The sequence below is a fragment of the Haliotis asinina genome, chromosome 9 (assembly GCF_037392515.1).
Source record: "Haliotis asinina isolate JCU_RB_2024 chromosome 9, JCU_Hal_asi_v2, whole genome shotgun sequence".
Classification (NCBI taxonomy): domain Eukaryota; kingdom Metazoa; phylum Mollusca; class Gastropoda; order Lepetellida; family Haliotidae; genus Haliotis; species Haliotis asinina.
In genome coordinates, this window is record NC_090288.1 from 48,372,787 (window position 1) to 48,391,137 (window position 18,351).

Genomic DNA, 18,351 nt, shown 5'->3' on the forward strand with positions numbered 1-18,351 from the left:
GGTGTATGTGATCGCCAACTACTCAATGGTACATGGGCAGCAGGCCTGTGAGATTCAGACAACATCCTCAGTCCTCTACTACACCACCATGGGACCACCTAAACCTCCCAAGATCAAGATCATCAGTGTGGACCTCTATCAGGTGGGCTCAGTGGAAAATGTCTTCTTTGTGTCTAAGTATAATTTGTTCTTTTTATGTAGGAAGTCTGGATAATGGTAGGTAGTTTAATTGTATGATGTGACTAATTTGAAGCTGTAGACCTGAAGGTAATAACCTGAAAGTTGCCTCCCTTGTCTTCCAGGCTGTTGCTGAGTGGGACCCACCCTCAATGCATCCTGACCTCAAGCTAAAGGGCTACCAGATCTATGTGGACAATAAACCTCTTGGTGGTGTCCGGTCCAGCGACGTCCGCCAGATGGTCATCAATAACTTGATACCAGGTGGGTGGACAAAGTTATTTTTGTTTTTTGTTTAACCCCACACTCAACAGTATTCCAGCTATATCGTAGCAATCTGTAAATAATTGAATCTAGGCCAGACAGTCCAGTGATCAACAGAATGAGCATTGATATACGTATTTGGGATATGATGACATGTCAACCAAGTCAGCAAACCTGACAACCGGATCCTGTCAGTTGCCTCTTACAAGTATTGCTTGCCTAATTCTGAAGACTATCTTCACTGGTTTAGGGTAGGAATACAAGGTTGTTTTAGAGCATAGAACATGGGTTCTTGAGTTCAAAGATGTTCAAAGATGACTTACAAAGACACAGAGTATTACAGCTACTGAGATGAAGGGTGTATGGTTAATAACCGAAAAAGATGTTGAATCAGGACAGCTAAGGTTATTGATCATTTCCGAATGTGCCACATCATATAATGTTCTAACAGATAAACAGTCGCTCTTCAGTTCCATAAACACCATAAATGGTATATGTGTCTGTGTTGCAGGCAAGACTCTAAGTGTGTATGTGGTTGCCATTACATCACGGGCAAGTCAGGAGAGTGAGCCGTCACGGACAATGCACATTACGTGTCCACGCCGACCGCCAGCAGTGGTTATAAGCCAGCAGCCGTCTTACAAGAAGGGATGTGTGCTGGTGGCCTGGGATAAGCCCAGATACACACATGCTTCCAACGATGAAGAGATCTCACTGTACAGGTCCGTAGAAATATGCTGCACATTACGCTGTGCCCTGAATAACATTTTGTGCTATATGCTCCACTGGAAGAATATGCTAATACAGTTTTTACATCGCCTTCACAGAGAACTGGGCAGAGAGTTGAAGGCTACATGGGAATTATAGTTTAATAATAAAGAGTGTCATTGCCTCATGTATGTCACAACAGACAAAATAAGAATGGAGACCTGCTTGTGAAATATTGCAGACTTAGGTTGTCAGCATATGGTTACATTTCTGAAATTATTTTCTTAGTGAAATATTGTAGAATTGTGACTGAAACCTTAAGTTTGCATTAGGCATCTGGCTGACATGGTGAAATATTGCAGAATTCAGGCTGCTAAAATAAATAATGCAGACTTAGGGTTGCAGAGTATGACTACCACAGTGAAATATTGAAGACTTAAGGTTGTCAGGATATCTGTACCTTACTGAAGTATTGCAGACTTCGATGGGAAATCCCATTTAACCATTTATGCTAATTTGAAGGTGAGTGAGTGAGTGAATTCTGAAATACTGATTATGACAATTATTTGCACAGTATCTACATAGACGGCCACTGGCATGGAGAAGTGAAGGCCAACAAGATGAGTGACAAGCAGGGCTACCAGTTCTTCCTCACCGATCTCTCTCCAGAGCAGCCCTATGACATCTCCATCAGGGTAGGTACAGGCCAATCACAGACACATCACAGACTTGATGAATCTGTGTACACGCAGCCAACTGCTTTGTCATGGTGCAGCCAAATGAATGGGTGTCCTACAATGTCATTGCTAGGTCCCACACTGCTGCAAATGACTTGGTTCCAAGTGTGCCTCTGTTCACAGTGGTGGGAACAAAGATGCATGCTGCCCATCAAGTTGAGAATAAAGAATAGTAAAGACTGTTCAAATCTTTAGTCTTGTTTGAAAAATTATAGCATACACCTAAGTAAATGGCATACCATATTCATTATATATCAAGTTAAGTGAATATTTTTTATGAATTATACCTCCCTTTCTTAATGGTGTTACAAAATTACATGTATATTACAGATTTGTAAGAAGGTGTTGCTTGTGTGTTTCAGGCAATCTGTGGCACTAGACGAGTCGACTCTGATGCCCAGCACATATACTGCCTCAGCGACAGCAGCATGTCCAACATTGTTCCTGTGATGGCACCAGCTGCCCCCAAGTCACCCAAGCTGAGGCTGGAGGGACTCCACCCTGATGGTATAGACTGCACGTGGCAGGTGCCCCAGCAGTTTGGAGATGCTTCCATATCAGTAAGTAGAATCAGTAAGTGGGGGGTGTTTGCTGCACTACACTAATGTTGTAGAAATCCTTGTGGAGAGACTTCCGTAATGTCCCAAAATGAAACTCACCTTAGGCAAAATTGCCTCTCCAGCTAACAGTGAATGTGTGCCTGGTGGGATAAGATGGACATATGACTATTGATCTTCTAGTATCTGACAGGCAGCATAGGCTAAACAGGCTGTTATTATAATGTCCTTATCGCCACTAAACATCTGGGCCTAGATTTTCAATGCTGTCATAGTGCCAATATGATTGTAAGTTTAAGACTATGTTTGACACTTACGACTTTCTTTGTGCCAAGAGAGCTTCAAAAACTAGGCCCTGGATATTAGGTGATCTACAAATTACAAATGCATATATGTCAAGTCACTGAAATCATTGAGATTTTGAATTTATTTATTGTATTGCACATGAATATCTACTGCCAGGGGACAATATTCTTGGATCGGGAAGTTTGATATTGGGTACTCAGACTTCACTACAAAAATGTTTCCAAAATAATGTTCATGATTTTAACCAGTTCATTTCAGGATATTTTCCATTAATTTGCCAATGGCAGCTTATGCTGTTGTCAACTTCTCTTTAGTTAAACATGGTGAGGTTATGGGTGCCATACCCAAGGAATTTGCCAATGGCAGCTTATGCTGTTGTCAACTTCTCTTTAGTTAAACATGGTGAGGTTATGGGTGCCATACCCAAGGAATTTGCCAATGGCAGCTTATGCTGTCGTCAACTTCTCTTTAGTTAAACATGATGAGGTTATGGGCGCCATACCCAAGGAATTTGCCAATGGCAGCTTATGCTGTCGTCAACTTCTCTTTAGTTAAACATGGTGAGGTTATGGGCGCCATACCCAAGGAATTTGTTGGATCCAAATGACAAATCTTTAAACATCTCATAAATACGTAGGGAGTGTTGGCTCCGATCTGCCATGCATATTTGTTGTGTATGTGTCATGAGTAACACGTCTCTCCTTGTACAGGGCTACCAGATGTTGAAGAATGGCAAGCTGTATGGCTCCATCATACCGCCAGACGTGAACAGCCTCCGTATCCGGGACATGATGCTCGGGGAGAAGGTGGAGCTGAAGCTCATCGCACTCACCGAGCACCCCGTTGGGAAGGACACACGCAAGTGTCTGGATGGCGACTCTGGGATCGAGGGAGGACTCAGTCAGCCAGATGAGAGAATCACAGGTATGCCGATATAACCTGATGGCGATCATTTCCATAATCCATCATTAACAGTTTATGTGCCGTTTGATTTGAGTAATTATGCTGATATGAAGTTAATTTGTGTAGTTTGTTGTATGAGTTATCTAACCTTGTAATATCTGCACTTAAAGTAAACCGTTTGGTCATTAATATTTCTGATGAGTTGTATGCAGTGATTCCTCAAAGGCTGTTATGAAGGAGTTATAGCAGTACGGCATATTAGTATGTAAATGCATAGAATAGATAGTATTGTATTTACGTGAACTGGTTCAGGCACGTCTTTCACTGATCTGTAGTAAAACTGTCCAGCTTTGTAGCTTTTTTTGTATTGTATGAAATTTACCTTTTGACTACACACATCTGCCCATCTGTTTGAATCAGCTTCTTGCAAAGTTGACTGGCAGGTGACCTGTTTGATTAGGGGCATCCAATGGCATTGAATAGTGTCATGCAAGCGTAGCATGGTATAAAGTTATTCACAGGCATTGCACAATTTCGTTAGGCAAAGGCCGAGACAAACCTGCATGGAGGCTGTACCACACTGAATGGAGATCTTGTGTAGGCCACACAGAGCGTGCAGTAGTCATATGGATATCCCTCGATACCAGGATCCTAAAAATATTGTTTGCTTACCACACATACCATGCAGCCTCCTTAAGATCTCCATAGAATGTGGTGCCTGTGCAATGCCACACAAGGGCTAGGGGCATAGGATTTATCAAAATTGTAAGGCGTACAACCCCTGTAGATACGTGTGACACTTGTACAGCTGCTGCCTGCCACCTGCTGCCTGCTGCCACATGGTAAATGCATAGAAATGGGCAGTTTACGGATGCCATAGACCCATCGCAGGCCAAATGTGAACCAGGCATAAGGCATAGAACTAGATGAACTTCCTACTTGTCATTGTCTCCGCATAGAAAGTCTGTGAATATTGATAGTCAGTTTACTAAACCAGATACTAACTTGACCTTGTTGCACTATGTAGCTGGCCTACAGAGCCTTTGAATTCTGTTTGCACATCAGTCTGTTAGAGTTGAGAAAGATCTTGTGAAGCTTGTAGTCCCAGGTATGCCGAAGTAACCTTAGACCTGCGTAGCTTTGATGAGTGTTTTGCTATTCAGCCACCACGTCAGAGCCACATAAACTTATTTTCCACGCACATGATGATCCTACGGCAGATCTGCCATCTTCTGTTAAGGGTAACTATAGACACAGAGTGGGCATTGCAAAACATTCGCTTAATTCAAGCAAGTGCAAATAAGACACAAACTTCAGATATGGAATCAAAGGCACCTCCTGACAATTGAAAGGTGAATTTGTTTTTGCTTTTGTTTTCAAAATTCAACTGTGTATTTATGACATTTTGAAAATATGATATTGGTGCGTCAACATTGTTTTGACGTATTTAACGGCATTGTTCTGCTTGACTTCTGAATATTGTGATGATATATTTGCACTTGGTTGCTGACAAAATCAGCTTCTGACCTGTGACCACAGAGCAAGAATGGGAACCTTTGTAGAGTAGTAGTCAAAGGGCTTGTTCTTCAGAGCCATTATATGCTGTGTCAGTAAGTCTGTGTTAAGGGACTTACAGTGTTCCCAGAAATTATTGAGAAAATCTTTGGGTTTTTTTCTAATGATGCTAAGATTGGAAAAAGGGCTTTCACTATGCACTAAGCATACTAAATAAGGGAGACAACTCTTGAAGGCTTAGAAGGCAGCTCATTACGTCAAGAGTTATCTCCCTTGTCTGAGCAGACGGCTTCCTGTGTTGACATGGCAGAATTTACAGCAAGAGAGAAAAGAAAGCTCATTCTAGATGATTTTGAAAGGGGTGAGGCTGATGCTAAAGGGTTAGCTTGTAGACATGGTATTCCTCTGTCTACAGTATACAGAACTTTGAAGAATATTCAAACAGGAACCGGGATAGAGCACAAAGCAGGGGCAGGTCAGCCTAGGAAATTCAGTGTTGTGGATCGCCGACGACTTGGGCAGATTGTGAGTAAGGGCAAATTGAAAAGTGTTGAGAACATCAGAAATGAAATGATTAGCAGAGGAAGTCCTCAGGTATGCAATGAAACAGTTAGGCAGGAATTACAGAGACTTAATTGGGTGAAAAAACGTGGAATTCCCTCGCCGTTGATGAAAGATGCACAAAAGGAAAAACGTTTAAACTGGTGTCGGGCTCATGAAAATCAAGATTGGGATAATGTTTTCTTTTCGGATGAAAGTTCTGTTTGGCTTTTCCCTAATTGTGTGAAAATTTGGACCAAAGATACTGTCAAACCTATCTACCAGCGACCAAAACATAGCCCGAAGTTTCACATGTGGGGTGGCATATCGGCTCGCGGAGTGACGCCATTGTGTGTTTTCACGGGAAACTTGACAAAAGAAATATACGTTGACATTCTAAATGGTCACCTTCTTCCGACAGCACAAACATTGTATGAAGATTATTGGATTTTCCAGCATGATAATGACCCAAAACACACTGCGCGCTACACAAAACAGTGGTTGTCGGGCGAAAATGTTTAAGTTTTAGACGGTTTTAGACTGGCCCAATTACAGCCCAGACCTAAACCCAATTGAGAATGTGTGGGGAGTCATGAAGGACAGAATAAACCAAAAGGGACTGAGAAATATTGAAGATATGAAGGCCGAGGTGGTCCAATATTGGGATACCCTGTCACACGATTACCTACAAACTTTGATGGGTAGTGTGACTAGGCATATTCAGGCATGCATTGCTGAGCGAGGAGGTCTAACAAAGTACTAAAACAAGACTGAGACTGTAAAAGGATGATGTTTTAACATGTTTATGTAAGTAAAACGCCAGAAGTTAATAAACGTAATGAGTTACATGACGCAACATGATTCTCAATAATTTCTGGGAATACTATACTTCGCAGTATTAGCATTGCTTTGTGGAATGAGGCCTAGCACTTTATCATATGGTTTTTTTTCTTCTTTCTCTTTCTTTCTGTGGTTTCACTGCTTATCTGCCCTTGTATAGTGTAGTTCAGTCTTCAGGAATACCTAGGAACTGACAACACAGTGTTCATTTCTGGTAACACTGAAACAGAATATAACAGCATGAAGGATCTAACCGTGTGTGTGCTGTGCAGTGTGTATCTTGACTACGAGTGGCATTCACCTGGTGTGTCATATAACCCTCCTCTTATACCCAGCCACTAACTCTATTCTCCTGAGGACCACGGCCAACTCAGTCTGTCTCACCAGTGTTTGCCCCGTACATGAACATTTAGGAGTCAGTCATCATGACTCCCTGGTGTCTTGAGAGGGAGTCATGGACATGTTTGTGAGAGTCAGTTTCAGTATGGAACTTTTATGTGATTTTTTGATAATGATGAAAAAGAAAAGAAAAAGAGGGTAAAGCAGGTCAGGTATTTCATCAGCTTTGAGCAGTTAAAAAGCAAACCTTAAACTAAGCAGTTTTAAACAATAGCAAATTACAAGCTGAGATTATCTGACCTTAGGGTCAAGTTGTGTTGCATCAACGATGATGCAAGCTTTTAGATTTACTGCATATTTTAGATCATTTGTGCATCAAATACGCAGATTTTCTGCATCAGGGCAAACACTGTCTCACAGCTTCTGTGGCAACATCTGAATTACACACAGTGGTCATCTTAATGTAATTTTATCATGGTGAAGCTATCACTTTGACTATCCAAAAATTTCCTTTTTAACTGAAGGGTTTGTGACAATGCAGCTTTTATAACCTACTAACCTATTATTATAACTATATTCACAAGACTAATGTGTAATCAATGTTGAAATGTTTATCCTTTAGAACAAGCATGAGCTGAAAGTGTACAATTTGTTGAAATTTATGTAAGTATTGAGCAAGCAGCATTGCTGCTTCTAGGAATACCACAGATGTATTGATCACAGTTTAGTGACACATTATTGTATTTGGATGTGATGATGTACATTTTCAGTATTTGTTTGTGTTTGAAGCGTCGAAGTGACGTCCTCTTTGACATTCATCACTGTTTAAGGTTACAGAATGAAAGTGTCAAATCAACATTTTACCAGAGCTTTATCGCACTACCTTGTACTGTAGGAACTGTACTGTAAGAAACATCGATCTCTTTTAACATGTGGTAACTGTGAAATATAATTTGGCAGCCTCAGAGATAATTCTGTTGTTGACTTTATGCATCCTAGCATCAACCTTTTGGCAAACATACTTCAAAATGGTAACAGTTCTTTCTTGTGTTCTTTATTATCAAAAAAGTGAAATTTTTTGTTCAATGCACCAAGCATTTTTTGTAAACTTAAAACAACACAACCTTGTGGCAGAATTTCTTTGTGTGTGTGTTCTGTAATAATTATGAGTTGGTGTTAAATTGCATTAGATGCATGTGTCTAAGATTGATGTTACATTGTAGATGTTTTCATTGGTGACCGTTACTCGGGGTGCGCCCCTGGTCCTGAGCTGGTGGTGCACTACACGGGTCTGGTTCAGCCCCCGAGGGAGGTGTGGTGTGAGCAGGTCACAGGACACTCGGCACTCATTGTCTGGAATACAGGTAGGAACCTCTTACATTCTTTCCACAGTGATGCCTCTGTCACAAAGTTTGTAATGGGAAGTTTACATGATGTACACTTTTTCCATTGGATGAGATGAAGATACATAACTGAAACAAACAACACCTTTTGACATTGATGTTGTAAATGAGACTGCATTATTAAAATGACAGAAACAGCAATGGAATACTTTGGTTTTGTTTGGAAACAGTAAGCCTGTGGCAGAGGGCAATTGGGGATGGCAGACAGACTTGATCTGATTTCCAGAGGCCAAGGGCTTACTTTTTCAAGCAAAACTTTGATGTTGGTTTTGATCCAGCTTAGGAACCATCTGAAGATATTCTTTAGATATAATTTTGATATTTGGTATTTACTGTTGAAATCAACTTGGATGCGACTGGCATCCAAAACCTTTCCTTGCATGCCAAATGTACCCACTCTTGCACACACTGCCCACACTACCTGTCTTGTGAGGAACAAATGGTTCATGCGAACAAGCAATCTCATTCTTCACAGCAATCCTTCATAGCCTAGTGGTTAAAACCACCAAGGGAAGGGTTGCAGGTTTAAAACCATGTAACAGCACTATGTACTGGAAGTCTTCAATAATGATATTTTTCAGTCATGTTCAGTGAATAGCAAGACATAGTTCTATCAATCTTGTAAACAAGAGATAATTCTAAGTCAAGGGCTATTCCTCTGTAGATCAGTGGGATTCGGGCAATTCTGTAGAAAATCCGTATGGAGACTATGCCCATGAAACTGCTTGTAGTGGTTTACTTGGTTAATGGAGAACCTGAAAAGACAATAGAGCAATGTCACTGGATGTTTAAAGTAAGTTTATAAGTGAGCATTCTGTCAGGCTGTTTCATGACTAATAGAGAGTGTGCTGAGTAAAGTGCACCTGAAAATAATTTGTGGTGCTGTTACACCAGACGTTCATCATCCCTTGTTGTGAAGCGTATAGAACAATGTTACATGATAGTTTCTTAAGCAACTTTTTCTATGATTGATCACAAAATACCAGATTTCAGATCCTTTGAGTACAGAGGTTTCAGGACTAAGTGTTATATTTGTGTTATGTGCACTTATCACTATTTTGAGTTATTTAATCATTCATCATTCTCATTTGAGCCCAAACAGACTGCAGAGTTTGAGAGGTGTAATGGTGTTGATGATTGTTGATGTTGGTGTTTCCATCACAGAAAAGCTTCATTGTAACGTATTAAACATAACCTTAAGGTGTAATACCTCTCATAAAATGTATTGCCATTATGAACACAATTGTTCACTATTTTCACTCATAGACTTGTCTAATTCTTTGGTATGATGCTTTGATTTAATGGCCTGTGCTTTGAAAGCAGGGGTACTAATAATGGCTATTTTATATTTCTTTAGGATATAGTGTTCTCACTACATGATCCTTTTCACAAAACATACATCCTGGTTCTACGATAAAAACAAAACATAATCTTCACATAATGTCCATGTTATGTGCCTTCTAGATACTGCAGGGTAGATCACCTTCAACATGCGATCATCCAATGTCTGCGGTATGTAAGGACCTGTATACACCATGGATATGCTACATGCAGCTGTGTAGACTCATGGTGTGATGCATTGTTCCGGGCAAGCTCTCTAGGACCACCACAAACTGTTAAACACAATTGTTGTACATACAGTTGCCTTATTGGCTGTCCAAGTCAAATTTGTGTTAATTATTTGTGGGTCTATTAACACAGTCATCCTTGGATAGGTTCCATTGTCAATGGGATAGCAATGCATACAATTAGAGACCGCGGGTTGTTGGCATTGCTGGTTAAACCACACTAGAAGGCTTAATTCTAAGATTTACTTATGCAGTTATTGGAAGATACGAACCGGTAATTTGGTTCTTAATGAAGATGTACAGCTTGTGAAATTTGATTCTATCTTCTGCTGAAGAGTTTATATATGACAGTGTTTTTAAAAATACTTTGCTTGAATGTCAGTACATAAGGGGAGGTTAGTGGGCAGGCTAAACACCTTCCTTGACCAACTGGAAAAGTATTTTAAAGGTTTAAATTTTTTAAATCTGGTTTCTTACACTACTAATATTTTGGACTTCTGGGATATGATTAATGTTTGGTTGAAATGAGGGAAAGAGGCAGATTCAGTAATTGAGGAAGTCTGTACCGTGCGTTGAATAATTTGCCATATGCTTGTACATGTACTGCTTTCATGTTCATTTCTGAAGAATATCAGCTTGTGAAAAGACTGGTTTATGTACAAATATTGGGAAAAAGTCATAAAATACCCTTCAATCAGCCTTTTGAACACATTTTAGACTTAGTGTTATGATATTTTCATGCATGAGTTCAAAGAGTTGTATTTTCATTTAACCTTGCATGTTATGACTTTCATGTTAATTCAGCATGTCTCATGGACCAAAATGACCCTTGTTCTTCATGTAGCAATATTCAATTGTTTAACACACACAGAAAATTCCATGTCACTGTTCTATTAAATGTTATTAAGAAGATGGTAATATCTGTTTTCTAGTCATAGTATAAAAATACTTCCAATATCAAGTCACACAGATGTTTGCAAATAAATTCCAGTTATAAATATGAAGAGCCCATAGTTTCTGGTGTATGACTATCTAAAGCCCAGTATGATATCAGTATCTATTGTGGCACCTGTTCACACTCCATTGGATTGGGTGTACAACTGATCACAGTCGAGTCACTGATATCAGGTAGATAGAAATCTACTTGAGCACATTCCACCTGGGTCATTTCTCTACCCACTGTCACTTCAAGCCAGGCACCATTATAGTAACCATGTGTATTGTTGATATTGACATGACATGAAAGTCACCATCCATGGATCGCAGTCGCTCATTGTAATAACCATTACTGTCCTTGTGTTGACTCAAATTGAAGTCTTGAGAGCCACAGCTGAGAATCTGTCCTATCTTCTTATAATGGACATTGTAGAGGTTTTTTGAGGTGGAATGAAAGTGACGAGGTCATATATCTCTATGACGTGCAATTGACGAGGTACCCTGCTCTATTGATCATGCTCGTTGAGGCAGAAGAGGTTATATTGGTCGAAGGGGGTTACTACCCAGTGTGTTTCAACTCACAGTAAACAACATGCTGTGAATGTAGGAGAGGAATACGAGATAATGTCTTGATATGGATACTAAACTCACCTGGATTACCCCTCATGAAGTCAATTAATCAGGTATGACCTGTTTTAGTTCCATACTTTTCAACTGTGAACGTGTACAACGTATCAAAGACAAGGGCCATGTTTGCAAGAGTTGTTGAATTGAATTGTTTGTTGGTCTGTGTGAAAGCTTTGGTAAACTTAATAGATTTAGTTATAAAACATCGGCCTAAAAACTTCAGAAATAGTTTTGTCAGTTGAAGTATATTTTCTGTTTCATTTACTTCATTAAATATCACCTGAGCAAGATGTGTTTTTATTTGATGAATTATATTGCAAGAGGAACAAGAAAATAGCATTGCTCAAGCTTGCTAAATGGATTCATACTAAGATATGAAATGATTGTTTGAAATTATTCTATGGCTACCTGATAAGAAGCAAGCATAAATTATCTGACAGTGAGAGGTACACTGGTTTTGTGCTATGATACCCAGAGTAGGGTGATTATCTTCACAGTGTTTAGGATTGGAGGCCATGTGTTCAAGTGCACAATAGCAGAGGCTGTATATCTGAAACACCTGCTGGACAGCACTGGTACTGAGTATGTGATCTTATCTACAGGATCAACTAAAGCTTCTGTTTGACACCAGGTGATCAGGTGCATCGTTTGGGTGTTTGATATAGGGTGCATTAAGCATTGGAGTTTCAGATTAATGTTTCATTGATTAGATAACGTGTTTAGTAGATCTTATAATGATGGTCAGACATAGTGGCCAGACTCAGATTGGCTTCAATACCTTCTTAAATATTGAAGCCAATCTGAGTCTGGCCACTATATCAGGATCATAAAAAGAAAAGTGCAATGTTAACATTTGTTATAGATTTTAACTGTCAAGATGTAAGATTCAGACATCCATACTGTCTTTACAAGATTTGTTCAGTGTGAATTACAAGCATGCTAGTCGTTATATATGTTGAACAGCTTCTTCTCTTATATGTAGTGTATATCTCACACCTACACATTTGGTTATTATGTTAGGATACTTTTCTCGTTTTGTTTTGCGCTTGGATTTGGAGGGCAGGGGTTGATATGGATGAGAAATATGTGTTATATTTAATGAAACAAAAAATCCTTTTGCAGCCGATTGTGTACCTTAGGTCTGTGGTAACAACCTTCTGCAGCTGATTGTGTACCTTAGGTCTGTGGTAACAACCTTCTGCAGCTGATTGTGTACCTTAGGTCTGTGGTAACAACCTTCTGCAGCTGATTGTGTACCTTAGGTCTGTGGTAACAACCTTCTGCAGCTGATTGTGTACCTTAGGTCTGTGGTATCAACCTTCTGCAGCTGATTGTGTACCTTAGGTCTGTGGTAACAACCTTCTGCAGCTGATTCTGTACCTTAAGTCTGTGGTAAAAATATTCTTTCTATCTATCTATGTATCTATCCATCCATCCATCCATCCATCCATAAATCCATCAGTGACAGGAAACAGTATTAACCTAAAGGTAAATTCAAAATGACAGGTTTTCAACCTCAGTGTAACGGCATGGTGTACATGAGGTGTTGGTGTTGCCATGACTACAGCATCAGACAACTTCCTCCTTGTAAATAACCCAGCTGTCACACACATATGTAGACGGCAAACAGTGGTGTCATAATCTCCACCCTGTGTCGTCCTCTAGGGTGTTTGTGGGGATGTCCAAAAGACAGGTCATCAACACTATCTAGGTTCCAGCAAGATAAACTCTTGTCTATTGCTGTAGTATAACACACCTTGGACATATCATCGGGACAGTCATGGTGTGTGTTGTGTATGTTTAGGTGTAAATATTGTTCCTGGCAGTATGGAGCAGATAGGGCAAGTAGTTTTGTGTCCTGAGTCAGGCGTTTGATAACTCTGATCTTTAGTGTGGATCCGGGCTAAAATTGGCCCTCAGCAACAAATGCTTGTTGGAGGAGATGACTTATGGGATCTGGTGGTCAGACTTGCTGACACATGTAATTGTATTCTTATTAATTAGACTGATGCTCTATATTCATATTGCCACCACATAGAATACAACATTCAACAACATTAACAAAACAAACAACTTCAATTTTCACTGAGGTGGATTCAGTATGCATCCACTTTATCATTGTTAGGACTCTGTCCAGGAGGTCTTGTACAAATTGTATATAAGAAGTATTTAAACAGTTCATTGTGTGTTATGTTGGTATGGGTTGTCTTCGCCATTGTTTAGGTCTCTTTATAAACAGAGGCAGTAGAGTAGCCAAGCAGTTAAAGCATTCGCTGTCATGTTGAAGACTGGGGTTCGTAGTCTTTGACCCTTTTAGATGGAATGGAGTGATTTCATAGTAGAGATTCAAGTGTCCTTTGAATACTGTCATGGGTCCTAAAAGGTTCCCAGAAAGACGCTGCTATATCTTTACAAGTGGTGTTTTTACTATGTTCCTCCCTATGCCAAAAGATGGTTGTATTTTCCCACCAGCAGTAGTATGTGCACTGTGATAGGCTAAGAGACTGTAGCCTGCTTGTGGTTTACCTGTGGAGACACTGTTGTACCCTCCCTAAAGTCAGTTCTTATCAGGACAAGTGGCTTCTTCATGATCTGCAGGGCGATTAGTTGTCAGTATCACACAAGTCAGGGAGTCAATCTGTCATCATCGCTTGACAACATAAGTGGGTAATCAATAGAAGCCTGATTTATGTCCATAACCACTGAGAACTTATAGGTTTCACACATGCTGATGCATTGGTCTGGAGTTGGTGCTTTTGTCAAGTCTACTCACTACTGTCATTAAAGGGTTAATGCGCTTTGCATCTTAATTTCATCTCATGATTGTAGGAATTTATCTAGTTGTCACGTAAAGGAACTATAAATTGTTATAATTGTGGTCCCAAGCATATCCCAAGCTTGCAACATGGGGCATGATATATTAGATGTTATGAAATTTTCTGATGTCATTATAAAGGCCTGAAGCCAACTGAAGGGGTTTTCAATTCTCGGGTAACATTCAACCATTGACGCTCTTACCTATATCAACCTTTCTTTGCCAGTTTGAAAATGTACATATGGTCTACACACCTGTGACAAATGTGATAATTCAGTAAGCCATTCTTTTTGCATGTTTGTTTATTGTCTAATGCCACACTCAGCAATATTCCAGCCATATGGTGGCAGTCTGTAAATAATTAAGTCTGTACCAGACAATCCAGTGGTCAACATCATGGGCATCAATCTACACAATACAATGACATGTGTCAAACCAGTCAGCGACACGCATGGGTTACTGTAATTTTTAAATTGTGTTCTCAACAATGTAGAATGATGCCAATTTAAACTGTTTATATAACCATGGTCTGAATGTTATTAAGTTGTATGAAGCATGGAAAGGTTATGGTTAGGCTACTTCATTATGTTTTGCTGCTCAAAGAGCCAAATTAATGTTCAATTGCCAGGGTAAACGAGTGAGTCAATAACATATTGATTTCCCTGATCACCCAGGATTATGCCCAACTCTCTCTGATGTTATAGCTGTGATGGTCTGATTGTCCTGCAGTGGAAATGCTGTCATCTGGTGTGGAGGAATACACAATGGTAATGAGGCTGGCATGATGTATTACTGTGCAATAACACCTTAGCTGTGTCACTGCCAGGATCCCAGGTTGATATAGCTCATACACACTGGATTAGTGGCACTTACAGGCAACTGTGTGGAGTTTCTACAGGTTAGAGACCCTATAAATTACAGGGTGCTGTTTGGAGTTTCTGCAGGATTAGTGACACTATTATTAGAGGGAGGTGTGTGGAGGTTCTTCAGGATTAGGCTACTTAAAATGACATGCTACAGGTATGATGTAAAGTAGGTGTGAGGTCATTAGACAATCAGTGCTTTCATTTTTACTGGTCAACCTTTAGTTACCTTTCACCTGACATGGTTCTGTGAAAGGGATATTAGTGATTGCAGGAGTCTAAATCTTCTCAGACAAGAAGCAGCTGTTTTTTGTGACTTTTATTGGTACCATTTCATCAATACAAGATTCCTAACAAAGGGTGACTAAGCTCCCGTGGATTACATTCCATATGTTGTTTTCAGGGGTTACCAGAACCTGACACTCATGTAATCACATTTGTTCAAGTATTACTTTATTTTGAACAATGGTGAAATCTGACATTATGCTCTGTCTATCAGCGTCTTTGTTTTTGTGAGTGGAGTGACATTCCTCAAAATAGAAGCTTAGCTGGAAGTGATTGTCTGTGTTTTTTGTTCAGCATGTTAGGCAGCGCAACAAGACCTGGCCACAAACTGGACAAGTAAGTGAGGATCACAAGCCAACACTCTCTCTCCCCACGTTGCACTTTTACTGGACTGGTAAATATAGGTCAGGAATGGCAAGATATCCTTCTCTGTTCAAATCCTCCTTCCCCTTTCCCCCAACTAAGCATGAAAGTCTGGAGGTCCTTGTCAGTACTAGTGTTGAGAGGTTGATTAATCAGGGTCTAAAGTTTCAAATAGAAAAGCAGCCATTCTTTACGAATCCAGATCCACCTTCAGTTCCAACACTTCAGTGGATGAGGTGCAGCCTGCAGTCCTGGAGAGATTTGAATGTAGTTGCAACAGTGTCATTAAGAGTTATTTCTTGGTCCTGAGCAAGCCATGCTTGCCATAAAAGTCAACTACTAGTATTGGATGGTCATGCTTGCTGCTTTGTTTGACACGTGACATGGTATCCCAATTCTCCCATTGCTATTGCTGGTCAGTGTTGGGGATTCGATCCAGGAGTTCTTGTATGAACTGTATGATAACAGCTGGTTTTATCAAGTGTATTGTATGTTATGGAGGTATGGCATGTTCAGTCATGAGATATTACGGACTGATGCTCATGTTGTTTATCACTGGATTGTCTGTTCAAGGCTTTTTTTTTTCATAGTGTGGTCAAGGCTTGTTTATTTACAGGTGTTGTAGGTAGAACACTGCTGAGTGCGCTGTTAAAGAACAAACAAACAAAGAGCTTATTTCTGATTAAACAGCTCTGACTCAGACAGTACCACAAATGCGTCTAGGCAGTCTGATAATGTGATGTCTCTTTTGCAGATTTTGAACCCAAGGCTCACTTTGTTCGTCCCGACAGTTACCAGGTGACATGGTGGCCAGGTGACCGTCCAGAGGAGGAGATCAACAGCGACAGCACAACAGGTAACAGCAGAGCTGTAGAAATTTGGTCATACATGTATGACCTCAATGTAGCCATGAAACTCACTACAGCTCTGTCTGTGACGGCTGTGCTAGTAGTGTTCTATCCCAGCTCCTTTTCATCTGACACCCATCCAGCAGGTTTAGTGTCATGCATGACAAGATGGTATGATTTTTTGTTATTTCATGATGTAGCTGCCATATTGTTATAGGATAATATTCAGTACCTTTTACTTGTCCAGCTGTCATCATTGCCGACACTGCCATCACAGGCCCAGTTAAATCGACATTATGAATTCTTTGGTAGTAGCCTGTGACCACTTGTTTTATTCTTGCAAGTGAGAGTAAAATCTATGCATTCCAGCCGGTTTGCTTAATTTGCAGGTGACCTGTAATATATAAACCTTCCATCCTGACAGGACAATGTTCCAGATGTAGCAAACTGTTTAAGTAGTTTATGTTTCTATTGGCTATCTCTTGTCACATGAATTAATTTGACACAAATTGATGTTCTCACCTAAATGAAAATTTAAATAAATAGTTTTTATCTGATGCCAGCTTGTATTTGTGAGGATGAAAACAAGGGAGGCATATAGAATAATGTCATCAGTATTCATGATCAGTATCATATAACCAGTCTGACTACACAATTCAGCTTAGTTTCAGCTTAGTTTCAGTGAGACTGTATGAGAACATTAACAAATACTTCTTCCCCATACTTCTAATACGCTTCACGACCCAATGGTCTTGAGTTGGGAAGGAGCAATTTCTAACTCAAGCTAGCATTCATGAAGCTCCTCAGAAAGTTGTATTCAAGAATTTCAAGAGCACTTGACACAGAATTGTTCTAAGTTTGCTGAGGTTTGACCTTTGCTCGCCTTGGGCCCTCAGGCATACTTAGAAATGACAGCATAGGCATCTTTCAAAGGAATAACATTCACATGAGTCAGATGAGATAGTTTACCCTTGAACAAATATTTATTGTTTCAGTCAAATCTTTGTGATTTATTGCTTAGCTTTAGTCATTGTTGAATATTGTTCCTGGCAAGGTTGTCATGGTGATAGACACGTTTACTGAATTTTGCTGTATGCTTACTGACAGTAGTCTACCGTTTGTTGTGGAGAAGGGGGGAGAACTCATGTCACTCACAGTAGTAGGAGTGTTATTCCTGTTGTTGATAGGCAGGATTATTGTAGCCTTCCCTGCAGACTCTAAACAGTTTAAGCATTTTACTGAATCTCACAATCAAGTTCTCTTTAAGTATGTGTTAGATATTTGTCATGATGAGCGTTACACTGAAATACACTGCCACCTCATTTTACTTTTGAACTGAGATCGTAGGAGTTGAGCGAGGAGCTGACAGCATGATGATGATGATGATGATTGTTGGAATCCTTGTTGTTTCTGAGATTCTTGTATCTGCTCAAGTGTGGCTTATTAATGTCCACATCACGTGGTTATGTATGCTTCACAGCTATCTAATTCTCACCTCCCTGAGAAGTATATGCCTTATGGCACTAGTGGTGTTTTGCCTGCACATCACATTGCCTTTTGGGTGAACAGCCACATTTGAACATGGGCCATATATTGTTGCAGAGGACCACCTGCTGATCACCAGTCTACGGCCATGCACTTCTTACACTGTCGTTGTGGAGGCCAGGAAAATGGAGAAGTACACCGACATTGATGAAGGAACTTGTGAGTGCAGCCAAATATGTCAAGACGTAATTCATCAATAAATGGTCATGTTT

The 18,351-nt window shown here is 40.0% G+C and overlaps 1 protein-coding gene across 1 annotated transcript in view; it reads left to right on the forward strand.

Annotated features, from left to right (window-relative positions):
- The window catches only part of LOC137297303 (uncharacterized), an 80,075-nt gene that overhangs the window by 44,235 nt on the left and 17,489 nt on the right, over positions 1–18,351 (forward strand). The window contains exons 36-45 of the mRNA XM_067829313.1: positions 1–142; positions 303–441; positions 953–1,163; positions 1,724–1,844; positions 2,249–2,446; positions 3,460–3,673; positions 4,816–4,893; positions 8,110–8,250; positions 16,501–16,602; positions 18,197–18,298. Of these exons, the coding sequence (XP_067685414.1) occupies positions 1–142; positions 303–441; positions 953–1,163; positions 1,724–1,844; positions 2,249–2,446; positions 3,460–3,673; positions 4,816–4,893; positions 8,110–8,250; positions 16,501–16,602; positions 18,197–18,298 (1,448 nt within the window). The remainder of the gene's footprint in view (positions 143–302; positions 442–952; positions 1,164–1,723; positions 1,845–2,248; positions 2,447–3,459; positions 3,674–4,815; positions 4,894–8,109; positions 8,251–16,500; positions 16,603–18,196; positions 18,299–18,351) is intronic.